This window comes from Arctopsyche grandis, chromosome 13, assembly GCF_051622035.1.
Source record: "Arctopsyche grandis isolate Sample6627 chromosome 13, ASM5162203v2, whole genome shotgun sequence".
NCBI lineage: Eukaryota > Metazoa > Arthropoda > Insecta > Trichoptera > Hydropsychidae > Arctopsyche > Arctopsyche grandis.
Window position 1 is genome coordinate 13,874,148 of NC_135367.1, and position 13,333 is coordinate 13,887,480.

Sequence of the window (13,333 nt, forward strand, 5' to 3'; positions counted from 1 at the left end):
CATGCAAAAGGTAAACGGAGATTTGAATAATGAACTCGTCCTGGTGGCCTAAATCGTTACAATTTCACGGATTCTGTGTGTGCGTTGACCCAATAATACATAGTGTTTCGAAACCATTCAAATTTATACATCCTTAATATTGTTATACTATATCTGAAATTAATGCGGTGTAAAAAATCCGCAAAAAAAAATTTCAAGTTTGTTCTCAACGACTTTCGAAATATTCACGCGCTTCTTTTTTCATATGAAAAGTTTTTCCGCTCTTTGCGATTTGAGGCATTAAGAAAATGGGTTATGTATATGTACTTTAGGTTATATAACTCAGTGCAAACTTTTCAATTTAAACGAGTTATCGGCGACTTTTTATTTCTTATATAATACTTTCACTTTGTGCTCCAAGTGAAATTTTATCTGTAAATTTTTCCACAGTTAAACTTGATTCGCAAAGTCTTGGATAATATGTATATTTGCTTTTAAAACAGTATAATATAATACATACATAACTGTACTACAATAAAAAGAATAATCAAAGTATGCATAAGTATTTTACATTTATTGCCTTAAACATTCACAGTTGTTTAATCAAAGTCATAATTGATATTGGAGAACGTTGACGAGTTTGAGCACGAATATTATAAATGACAATTTTTAAAGGGTGAGCAAGGATTTAAGTGCTGTAAAAAATTGTATACTTTCAGAATTTAATGTAAAATTAGAAAACGTCAATGTATTTATAGTGCAAAATTAGGATTTTATTCCATATATTGCAATTTTCATATTGGAGATCACATTGACAAGTTTAAGTGCGAAAAGCGTAAATATAGTCTGCTGTACTGATCCAAATACGTTGATTTATTTATGATGGGTTTACATCGAAGCTGATTGACGAGAATGGATTTATGTTTAAGCATAGTGTACATATACTGGTTACATAGATATACATTTGTATTCGATTGCTTATATCTTGGTGCCAGCCTCGTCAATCCTCTCCAAAATAAATGCATCTGAATAATTTTCGTTTCTGAATCAACGTATGTATGTGATTTTTATGGAATACGGAGCATCGTTTCGTAATTCATAATCTAAAGGAAATTTTAAGTGGAATGTTCCAGATTCCACTGAAAATTTAATTCATTTCTTGTTCGTTCGGCTTTCAGGCACCTAGCCAACATTCCCCTATGTCGAAAGAGTGTTTCAACGAAGAAGAAAAACGGCCGACAAAATAAATTTCAACATTATGTTCTTTGGTTTCGCCCTCTATTTATGGGCTATTGTACCCAGCGTAGAATGCCGAAAATGCAAAATTAAGCTAAATTTTAAGCGAATCTCGCACAAACGTGATAAGTGAAGAGGCCATTTATTTAATTTTTCGCACCCGTATTTCTCACACAACCCATTCTACTCGAAACAGCTTGAGAATGATATGCTGTAAATTCAGGAGGGGTGTTTGTATTTTGAATATTCTCACTTAAATCAAGTTTTACCTAGGTAATCATTAATTCTTACGCAATGTTAAATTATTATGTTATGTTAAAATAACACGCAACATATTTCTATTATGAAAAATAGTATGCAAAATTTATCAGTTGAATATGTTCGTTAAAGGCACAATTTTTTTCAAATTAGTTGAAGCAAAATTGCGCAAAAATTAAAAAAAATATTAAGCTTCAAAAATTAGCGTCATTAAACGAGTTTTCCTTTGCGAAACGCTGCGAAAGGGTCAAAAGTTGCGACATTAACGTAAATTATTCTAATTACTTTTTCAGCGACTTGATAATTTTTGTAAATTAACATTTATGCACTATAAAAAAGTCGATTTTTTTCAACACATTGTGTAATAGAGTATAAAAAATAAAAAAAATTTAGCACATTTTGTACCAAAATACTGTTTTCTTTTCGGATTGCCACACTGCGTATATATGTACATACATATAATGATTCTCAAAAGGCGCGTGAAACGTGAAAAAATTATAGCTATTTTCTAAAATCATTGTGTTTTCATGCATAAAGCAAGCGCAAAGAAAAATCACGAAAGATTTATATGTACACGTAATAAGAACGTTGGAGAGCTCATTTTTATATTGAAAATTAAATATAAAAAAATCTTGTAACATTCAAAGGTAGACGTAATCTCAAATGTAGTCAATAATTATAAATACACTTATATTATCATTTGAATGTATAGGTACATTAGGTATGTACATATGTATAATTAAAATAAAACCAAATAAATCGTACTATAAATTAAAAAGAACCTAATCTATGGACTAATATAAATTTATTGTAATATGCACGTCATGAATACTTAAATCTATACAAAAAATATTTTATATATACATATTATATTAAAAATAGTATTAAATCAATATACAAAAAAATATCCACATCGTCATGCATTAGTCAATATATGTATAATAATTCGCATTCGTTTCATCTATGTGTACTAATAATGCAAATATACAATAAAAATATTACACACAAATACAGGCATTATTAATAATTATTAAAACCATTCCATATCATTGAAAATTTCCTGTACATTATAAAATTTATGTTTACATAGAACCGTTTATATTGATTAATTTTGGCGCACATAAATATAATATATTCTTTTGGGATATACACGTGTAATACTGTAATATGTGAAGAGTATATATTGTTCAGTAGGTATTCGATTAGATTGATTCAATGGCGATGAAAATGATGGATAAAAATAAAATGAAGCACATTTCTAAAAAGCCAAATAGTGTGTAATGGACATTTTTCATATATATGTATATACATATATGTAGATATTAGTTTGAACTCATTTTCTGCATAAATGATGTAGTCCCCTGAAAGTCAAACTTAGATATCTCAAAACGGAAATATTTCAAAATTGATCCAGTGGAAATAACTGTGGGAAAATATACATGTCGCGATTTTGAGAAAATGCATTTATAGCCGACATGCAAATTTTCGCCTTTCAACGAGTTCAAACTGTACGTGAGATTTGCGCATTGATCATTAAAAACTATTTACGAATATTTACTTATTATCTTTGGAAATTTCATCCGAGGCAAGGGAGGGTAGCAAAGGTTTGAGAAAAGTTTCGTCTAAAACAACATTCTAGACATCCAATATCGTTCACGAGCGAGCTCATCACCAAAACATAAGAAATATACAACCTACGAAAGATGTGAGTGTGGAAATCTACTTGGGTATATAATAAATATTGCTGAAATATGAACAAGAAAACTATACGAATGACACCGACAAGATTTCCAGTTGGAGTTTGCAAACAGACGAAACCACAAAAACAATGTGACTTGTTATTGTCGTGTTAAATATTGTATAATTTACACAATAATTATAATATATTGATATGTAATATGTTTAATATAATGAATTATAATATATTCATATGCTTAATATAATTCATTTTAATTAATTAATAAATCAGCACGAATTGTGTTAGATGGAATGCAAACTCCACGTGTTTGAAGTTACGACATTTATAATTCTAACATGTATGAAAAATCAAGAGTTAGTATAATAATAATTGAGAAGTTATGGTTGAAGATTGTATGTAGATGATATCAAATTTAATTTTAAATGTATGTATATTACGATGTGACGGTTGATCATCGATTTAGTCGATTAAATGGGAAAATCCAAAGATATGTTTTTACTTCTGCCATATGATGCTAACAAGTAAAAAATAAAAATATACATATAATTCGACTTATATTATATTATATGTTTATAATATACATATTTAGCATTGCGAAATGCTAAATCGTAATATGATGTGTCTTTTAGCATTTGTTAAACTTTTATTTAATTTATTCTCCTTCGATTGCTTCATTCAGTTTCAATAAATGTAAGTTAGGATTTGATATTTTATTTTGAACAAATTGTGTAATGTCATTTCATGCAATTGCATGTATCAAATTTGTAAGATTGTAAGTAATTTTATTTTATCTTATATGATTTTATTTTATCTTATATGATTTTATTTATATTATGTGCAAAATTCTATGTAATAAATATATTTTTTTATTTATGTAAGATTTGCAAGGTGAAATTTATTTTCAACATATTTAAATTTTTCTTTTTTTGTTTTTCAACATATTTTAATTTTAAAATTTCAAAATATTTAAGAGAAAACAACTTCATATCGTCGATATTAAAATGTACTTGAAGCTGAGGAGACAATCGCTTAAACATATATTATAATTTGGAGTAGATGTCTGGGTCGAAATTTTTTAAGAATTTTTAGTCTGTGTCAGAGACAAAATGCTCAATCAAAAAGAAAAAAATATTGTATGTATTTAAAAGACTAAAATAATGCTGGGATTAGATAAACTAAAAATACTTAATCAATTACTAAATTTAAGATTAAAATTTTCGATTAGTTTCCTACAAAAATAATCTTAAAAGTTTAGAAAATGTCTGAGTAAAATTTATTTTTAGTCAAGATAATTTTTTAGATAATGTTCGACTTACATAAATATACATATGTACATATTAAAAATATTATTTAAAAATAATAGATAATACGGCTAATTTTGAATATTATAAATTTGATATCATCTACATAAGTGGGTGAGTGGAGGGCGTACACTTACATTGCATGTGGGTGAGTGTGAACATAAATTCATAAATATATATATCTATGATAGTTAGTACCAATCGAGGGGAATATGAGCGGTTAGTATTAGTGGGAGGATGGCGGAAACAAAAGGGTGTGAAAGAACAGAAAAAGACAAGAAAACAACAGCATAGTTCATTATATGACAGATGGATGTAAATGTGTGACAGGGGAGGCTTACGAGTTGACTCGGACACGAACTCGGTACCAATCCCATAGATCTCTGCAACATACATAAACATAAACAGGGAGCAGCCCAACATAAATAATGGGGTGGGTGATGGTGGTGGTGGTGGTGGTGGGTGGATAGCGGTGGGTGGTGGATACTATAGTGTGTCATATTTTTATTGTGCCTTGTTTTTAGTGTTGTCGTGTATAAACATTACAACATAATAAATGTGAACTGGTGGGGAAAGCTTCCGTGTTGATCAATCGAGAACGATATATGTATAAATATGTACATACATAGATATATACATACATATGTTACATACATATGTTACATACATATGTAGATGTATCGTGTAAATGGAAACTGATTAGGTGGGGGTAATAATAAAATAGTCAATTCTCCGAATTTAATGAGCATATCGAAGAGTACATTTCGAATCAAAGTTTGTATATATATGTATTATCAAGAACAAGAATAAGGGCGAAAAAAAACTGAGTAGTATGGGACGTCACGTGTCCTTGGCTTCCCGCTGTGACCTTAAACAGTGAGTGTTCCCCAAACCGAATTGGGGTGTACTTGCACGTGCAGAATGCAAATGTTTGGGAGATCACACGTGTATGCATATCCATCCATATGCAACCGACAAGTTTCTTCTAAATTCCTTCAAATATGGGATTCACCGTTATCGATCACTGCTAAGGAAGGATAAATACAAGACTAAAATATCATAAAAAACACTCCAGGGGGTGATTTTTTGAATTGTGTACCATGTATATGGTCTAGGGGTGCTGCGTTTTTTTCACATGTTTTAAAGTATCTAAGAAAAAAAAAACACGTACCACGTCCCACTCAGTGTGCTTTCGCCCTTAACCAATTGTTTGAAGTGGATCAATATAAAAGGAGGCTGATTAAATAGAGGGAGTGTACATATTGCTTGTAATATATTATTAGTTCGTTCTCGAATGATCGACATCAAAAATATATGAAATACATTTGCATTTAAGTTTTGGAATAAAATCTAACATCATAAATTTTACTGGTATTAATACAAGGATTATATAATAAACAATGTTTTAATTTGCTCTATGTATTATATAATATAACTACAAATGGTCAATTGATTTAAAAGTAAAATATTCTATTAATTGTTTTTAAGTGTGTAAAATATATGTTTAATGATTTTTTTGTACATGTGAGAATAAAGTCTACGGTTTAAATAAATCAAATTATAAGCTTGCCCTTAAATCAATAAAACAACAGCACAACGGAATATTATATATTCTGTTGTGTATGATATATTGTAAAAGGATAATTATAACAAGAAAACATACTTGGACGAAGAAAGGAAAATGCGTGGGATTAAATAGATGAATGTTTTACTCAGTACAGAATAAAATGGAAGCACGTTGTAAATGCCTTCATCCAGCAGTATTTGTATATGTAAATAGTGAACGAATAGAAATGTTGACGATTATGAATATTTCTAAATTTAAATGTGTTAATTTGTTGAATGAATAAAAAAAGTTAAAAGTAATTAATCATCTTTATATGTAGTATATTGAAATCGTTGGAAGTATCGATTGAAAATTTAATGCAATATTCACCGATATCAAAGTAATATGAATTGATTGTATATCTATTTATATAAAGTTATCCGGGTGGTAAATAGGTATATACATGTACATATGTATGTAGGTATAAATGGGTACCCGAGTGAGGGAAAACCTTTTTTGTTTCGGAATTTATTCAATTCGTTCGGAACCGAACAAATTAAGTCGAAGCACAGGGACGGAGAATTGGGGAGGGAAGCAAAATAAATTTGTAAAGTTTGCGAATGGCCTTTGAAAAACTTTTCAATCAATTCTCTTCGATACAGGTGATGGGTAGCAAATGGAACGAGAGAACGACGCAGGATCGAGAAAGATTGATTTGAACAAAAAAAAGAAGAAAAAAAACTTTGTATTTTGGAAAGTAATGAAGACAATCCAATCGAGACGTCCTTGGATTGTCGATTCGTTCCCGATTGCGAGTTTCCAATTTTTTACTTTTTGCTTTAATTAAAATATCGTAACTTACTTGGGTCGATGGACGTTCTGTGGCAGCTGAAGTTCGCAACGTTGTCTCAGTATACCTTCCCAAAGTTGGACACCGACTATGCCGAAGATGAAGAACACGAAGAAACACAGCAGTAGGACGTTGCCGAGCATTGGAAGCGTGTCCAGCAGCAGCATCACCAGAATACGCATACCTGAAACGAAGAAGTTCGTGAGATCCAATCTGATATCGAGATCTGCAGAGAAAGCCTATTGACAAACGAGCAAATCAGAAAATCCGATAAATTTGTGGCGAGTTCAAATCGAAATTGAAATTGAATACTACGTCGATTGATCTATTTTGGAATACTTAATAATAGTGTTTTTTACATACCTCTTCTTACTTCGCCTTACGATTACTATTATTATTTAGGTAAAGTACTATGTATGTATTTTAAAGATCCAATAATGTTCAGGCGAAAAAATCCCACAATTATATAAATATAAACATATTAATTCTGTTTATATTTATCGAATTGTTATGATATTTGGCAGTAGAATTGAGTTAATCTAAAATGGAATTTTTTTTTCTAATTGCTATAATCATTTTCCATAAAGGAAACATAGTTTCGTAGTTGGTGGAAGTGTAACGTTGACGAACAATAAAGATGCCGCGATAAAATTCGCTGGTGGATTTGTGTCAAGTGTTTTTCTACTTAAGAGTCTTTGCTAGCGTTCTCTATGAAAAGGCAAGAATTTTTCCGTGTAAAAACTCACCTCCTTTGGCACAATACAAATGCAATTAGGGTAATGGAATAGCGGTGTGCCACCTCGTCTCACCTCAGAGGGAACGACTTAACACGCTGAGGCCAGAAGTCGGGCAAAATAGCCAACTAGAAAGTCGTCAAGAGTCGTTACAAAGTCAACTAAACGACAAGTGAAAATAACGAACGAAAAAAAAATACGAAAGAAATTGAAGCGGTGCCACCCCATTTTCTTCTCTCTACTGTTCTCTTTGCAAAAGCAAAAATAAAACTACGTACATTTACTATTACGTACATATAAATAAATAGAAGTATAGTAAATGTAACTGAGACCGAGATAAAATGCCAAGATAAAAATATCGACTTGGAAAATATGCCGGTGTTAATAATTATTCTGGATTAAATGAGGTGTAGCGAAGTGATTAATTATTTAAAAATAGCTAACGTTCAGTTCTTCGGTTATAACGCTTCGTAGACTTTTATAAACCAGCGGCGTGGATTAGTGGTTAGAATATAAGGCTTTTGAGCAGAGTTTTACGGGTTCGAGTCTCAGTAGAGTTCCACTGCTGGCCAGACCTTGGTTTGTGACTCCAAGGTCGATCGTTACTTATCAGAATTTGAAAAATTTCGATAAAACGATCCCTGTAGAATTTGCTTATCCTTTCCTATCTCTCTTGCTAATCTCAAGCTATTCGGCGTCTTGAGGTTCGCCAATTTGATTATAAAACGCTATACAAATTTCTCCATAGATGTCACTGTGGATGCTTGTATGAATTCTCATTTTATAAAATGCTTATGTACATATATACATAGGTTGTATTGTATTTGTTTAAGTTTACTCGTCGCTTTAGAGCCATCTATAAAGGCGAGTATTCAAGTTCTATGAAATAAAATAAAATACGTATTTATAAACAGATAATATTGTATGATTTTTAAGATATTTTCAAAATATAATAAAGAAAAATTAGGCCAGATTTCATTAGAAATTTGAGAATGATACCAATGTTAATAAAAGCCATACCACTTTAGACATCTGCTGAATTTCCATCAGCCTAATTTACGAACATCATTCTCTTAGAGAGAAACAGAGAACAGAATACGACATTAATATTATACTTTCGTCGCGCTTTATTTATTAGCAAAACTCCGTCGCGAGGAAATATAAGTGAAAACTCTTGAGGCGAATTTTCCACGAAGCACATTCGACGCGAGCAACCCTACATAGAAGCGCAAGAAAGCCTTTCCCGTACAAAGTCAAACTTTCTTGAAAGTAATTAATACTATCCTCGCGCGCGAAACACGCGAAGATTCACAAGACTAAATGGGAAGAGCTTTCCTCGTAATTTTCCGCGAAGGAATTCGCTTTTCAGGCCAAATTTTTCTTTGTATCTCGAGTCGTACGCCAAAATTAACGTTATGGCGCTTATAATTTTTGACATTAAAATGAAATGTTTTCAGTTCGATCGCCGTAAAAACAGTTTCATTTTTCCTAGGTTGTTTTTCAGGAGGGTGGGAAAATCACGGCTTGCACTCGCAATGAAAGTTTCAACGCTAAACGTCCAAATGGTAAACTTTCACTCGTTTTAGGGAAAGTTTTCTCTCGGCTAGTTTTCCCAACACCGTGCACCACGAGACACGACATCTCCATTTAAGTTAACTCAACAGGTTCACCGCGCTCTGCGGAGTGTGAAAAAATGTTTTTGGTTTCAGTGTGACTGTAAAAATTGTTTTTGGAGAATTAAAATTTTACTGAAAAATAAAGGTTGATTTTGAGTATTAACAGTGGATGAAATTGTCTTTATGGTGTGTCACAAAGCGTTTTTATGTACATAATATATGGTAAATAATGTTTGTAACATTTTTTCATAAATTTATTTACATATAAAATTGGTTCGAAACATTCTTTGGAACCCGAAAAGCTAGAGGATTACGATTGTTTCATTTGGATTTTCGTACATTTTCATATGTTTGTGTAATATGAGATGAACTGTTGTTTACACAGGATGCTGAGAGAACCCGAAAATAATGCCGGATTACTATTGGTAGTAATCTAGTAGCCGATTTGCAAAGAAAATAGCACACGGAGATTATTTTAGGCAGACATAAAAGGGTTTTCCCGTATAAATTTTGGTAAGGAAAAAAGCGTAAGGTTCAGTAAGATGATTTATTCTAATCGAATTCAAAAAAATGTATATTTCTTTAATTTTTCATTCCATTTTCTTAATTAAAAGAATATTTACTTTTCTTAATTAAAATGATATTTCTTTCTTAATGTCATGCAGAAGTGTGTATTATGGGAATCGTTTCAAATTTTCAATTATGTATATTGATTTTGTAGATAGTTTAATATGAATTTTAGAACAAAATACGGCGAGAATAACTTTTTATTTTATGTTTTTGCGTTTTTCCCCATACAAGCAATTATGGCGTAGAAAATGGTTAGGAATTTTATCATTTGGATCGAAAATATTTATGTGTGTTGTTGTTGAACAAGTCGTAAATAGTAAGGGACGCATAGTTTTTGCAATAAAAAATAAAAGTCGACCATCTCATTGACATAGTTTGATATGTATACATATACAATAGTAAAATGTGATATTCCTCTTGGCAAAAAATAATATAATATTATTTTCGCAATGTAAGAACACGATGCTAATATAAAACAGAACGTTACAAAGAAAATTATGAAAGCATTATTGCGTTATGACTTTTCTTACAAATTACAAATAAAAATATGTAGAGATTTTTAAAAATATTGTATGAAAACACAATGAGAATTTCTTACATACTAGTTAGTTTTGACTAGTTTTTAAGTTTTTAAATACAGAGCTTAGCGTCACGTATTAAATAATTGTAAAAAAAATTATTTAAGTATTTATGAAAACGATTCCCATAACACTGAGATTAAATTAGTGTTGTGATTATGAACTATCGATGTATGTTCTCGTATCAATCCTGTACAAATTAAATCCACCGTTCATTATTATCTATGTCTATTTTTACGATTGTTTTTGTTTGATTGAATTGCTTTTGGATCATCACATAGAAATAGTGATTATTGATGTAGCTGAAATCTTCCAATGGCAATTGTTATTAGTATAGTTACATTAGTGTGTCTGTTATATTAATGTGGATTTTATTTATATGCATAGAATGTATAAAATACTTTTATATAATCCATTAAATTTTCACATAATTTTAAAACTAAGAATAGTGACAAAATTATATGCAAAGTTAAACTAAACGACCAACTGTGGCGCAATAGAGTAGAGTAGGTTTTGAAAGCAAACAAAATGACATTCAACCGGAAGGCCATTTAATATATTCCAGTTAATCCAGAAGCCCTGGATCAACTTTAGTCTTGATAGGTAGCGGATGAAACGACACTAGTTATATGTACAATACAATCCAATTCTCTGCATATATTAAATACATACTTGGTATTCGGTTGATGGCTCGCAAAGGACGAAGTACCCTGATAGTCCTGATTGCCGACAAATTCATATTTTCAACGTTCAGGCAATATTCCAAGGCCCTGAAAATTTAAATAAAGACAAATCAGTGAAATGAAATATATTTCACATCGCATTAAAAAATATTTTATACTGACCCAGCGACGACTATGAAAAAATCCAGCCTGTTCCAAGAGTCTGCCAAGTACGTCGATTTTCCATAAACACCCATGGCAACCATTTTAATGGTCATCTCTAGCGAGAAGAAGGCGAATATAAAGTCGTCGAAAACCTGAAAGAGTGTATTTAAAATAAAATATTAAATTCATGGAGGTTATCTCGAATGGTATTTGGTCCATTTGTTTTTGGTTTGGTTTGTTACCTGGAGGATCTTGCAACGATTGGTGACACATTTGTCGTCCACACAAGGTTGGTACATACCCAAAGTGACGCAATTCAACAAGATCACCAACATGGAAACTCGTTCAAACCACGTATATACGATATATGCAGTTAAGGAAAATCAGTTTTATATTGATAATTAAAATTACATGTAAATAAAAAGTACACATTTTTGAAAAATGATTTTGGTCCATTTTCTACTTCTACTATTATTGAAAATGATCCAAATAAAATAATGATCCAAATTTCACAAAATATTTATATATTTTGTGAAATTTGGCCGGACCAATATTCAAATGGTGAAATAATGAAAATTCATAGGATAAACACTGACATGATTGGTGGGTGAAATTTTTATTAATTTTAAATTATTTACATTCACCGAAATCTGTACACATTTACTATGTGGCTTAGCGCGAACGAGAAAGCTCAAAAGGCAACAGATGTTTTGTCCTCGTGCAATAATAAAAAAGCGAGTATTTCCGGCCGCATTGTAGGTGGATATAACTCGGGCGGATTATTTAAGCGGGGCATTAGCGAACAGAAAGAACCAGCGCTTCTCAAAATTTACCGACGACCGTCCGCAATTAAGGACTCGGAGGAGATTAAGGACCCAAGTTTTGCCCCACTCATCCCATTCATTTAATTGCGCTCATTTCGAGCGCGCGCATGAAACCCAATAGATTTTCCTTCATTTTTATACCATTTTCTTGATAATTTACGAGTAATAATGTATCAAGGAATATTTTGAAAATATTTACTCTAAATAGAGCCTTCAATTAAAACCTAAAACCTATTTGAATTCTTGGCGAAAGCAACTAATATTATAAATGTAACTGAGCTGACATAATTTTCATTGATGAACAGTTCATATATGTCCTTTGATGAATAATTGAATAGACTAGTGGTTTAATCCCACTGATCAACAATCACGGGTTTAATCCCACTGATTGCTGCTGACCAGATCTTGGATATATGACGCTAGGTCGATCGTTTCCTGGAGTTTATCTGATTTTCATTGAAACGGTTCCAGCAAAGCGGAAACCTTAACCCACTTGCTCGCAAATTTTCGAATTTTGCAGATTTGTACAAATGCTGTAAATTTGTCCATAGACGTCTCTGTGGATCGATGTTTGTATTTGCCTTGTATAATAATTACAATACTTTGTACTTAACCATAGATATTGTGTTTAATGTGAATATATGGGTGTATATGTACCTCTGTATATATAATTAATAATTCTCAATTTGTATACCACATTCATTGCTTTGTAGAATTCTGTTAAGACGAGTGTGATAATTGATTGAAATAAAATAAATAAATAAACTCGCAAAATAAAAACAAAATATTTAAATACCTATTTGTACTAAAATGCCAACAACAGTGTATATGTATATATGTATGTATATTATATATGAACATATTTAATCGATAATTATAAAATTGGAAAGTGTGTTGAAAAAGCTAAGAATATGAGTAGATCAAACTGTGTATGTACATATGTATGTACATATATATTGCAAATTTTTATATTATAAATATTTACTTAATCTGCTGTATATTTTTATCACACTTCAAAAACATTTGTGTATGTATGTAAGTACAGAATAAGCTAGTATTGTAAATAGTGTGTTTGTGGTTTGAATAAAAAAGGCATTTTATACGAGTAGACAAATGTTATATGGAAACATCGTAACCGGTCGGCGTGGAAAAATTCCCGATGTAGAATTCGAAACACAAAGAACTGTCAACTTGAAAGCATTGTGAAAATATTCCATTTTTCCCTTTCTGTGTTTGTCCAAATGTGTATGTATGTATATATATATATATTTATAAATACATACACGATTCCCCTCCCCCCCTAAATATTTGACAG

The 13,333-nt window shown here is 31.1% G+C and overlaps 1 protein-coding gene across 1 annotated transcript in view; it reads right to left on the reverse strand.

The window, feature by feature from the left end:
* Nucleotides 1-13,333, reverse strand: part of LOC143921200 (voltage-dependent T-type calcium channel subunit alpha-1G-like) — a 182,652-nt gene that overhangs the window by 42,821 nt on the left and 126,498 nt on the right. Inside the window, exons 4-7 of the mRNA XM_077444390.1 lie at nt 11,437-11,548; nt 11,213-11,346; nt 11,040-11,137; nt 6,882-7,053 (exon numbers count right to left, since the gene is read on the reverse strand). Coding sequence (XP_077300516.1) covers nt 6,882-7,053; nt 11,040-11,137; nt 11,213-11,346; nt 11,437-11,548 — 516 coding nt within the window. The remainder of the gene's footprint in view (nt 1-6,881; nt 7,054-11,039; nt 11,138-11,212; nt 11,347-11,436; nt 11,549-13,333) is intronic.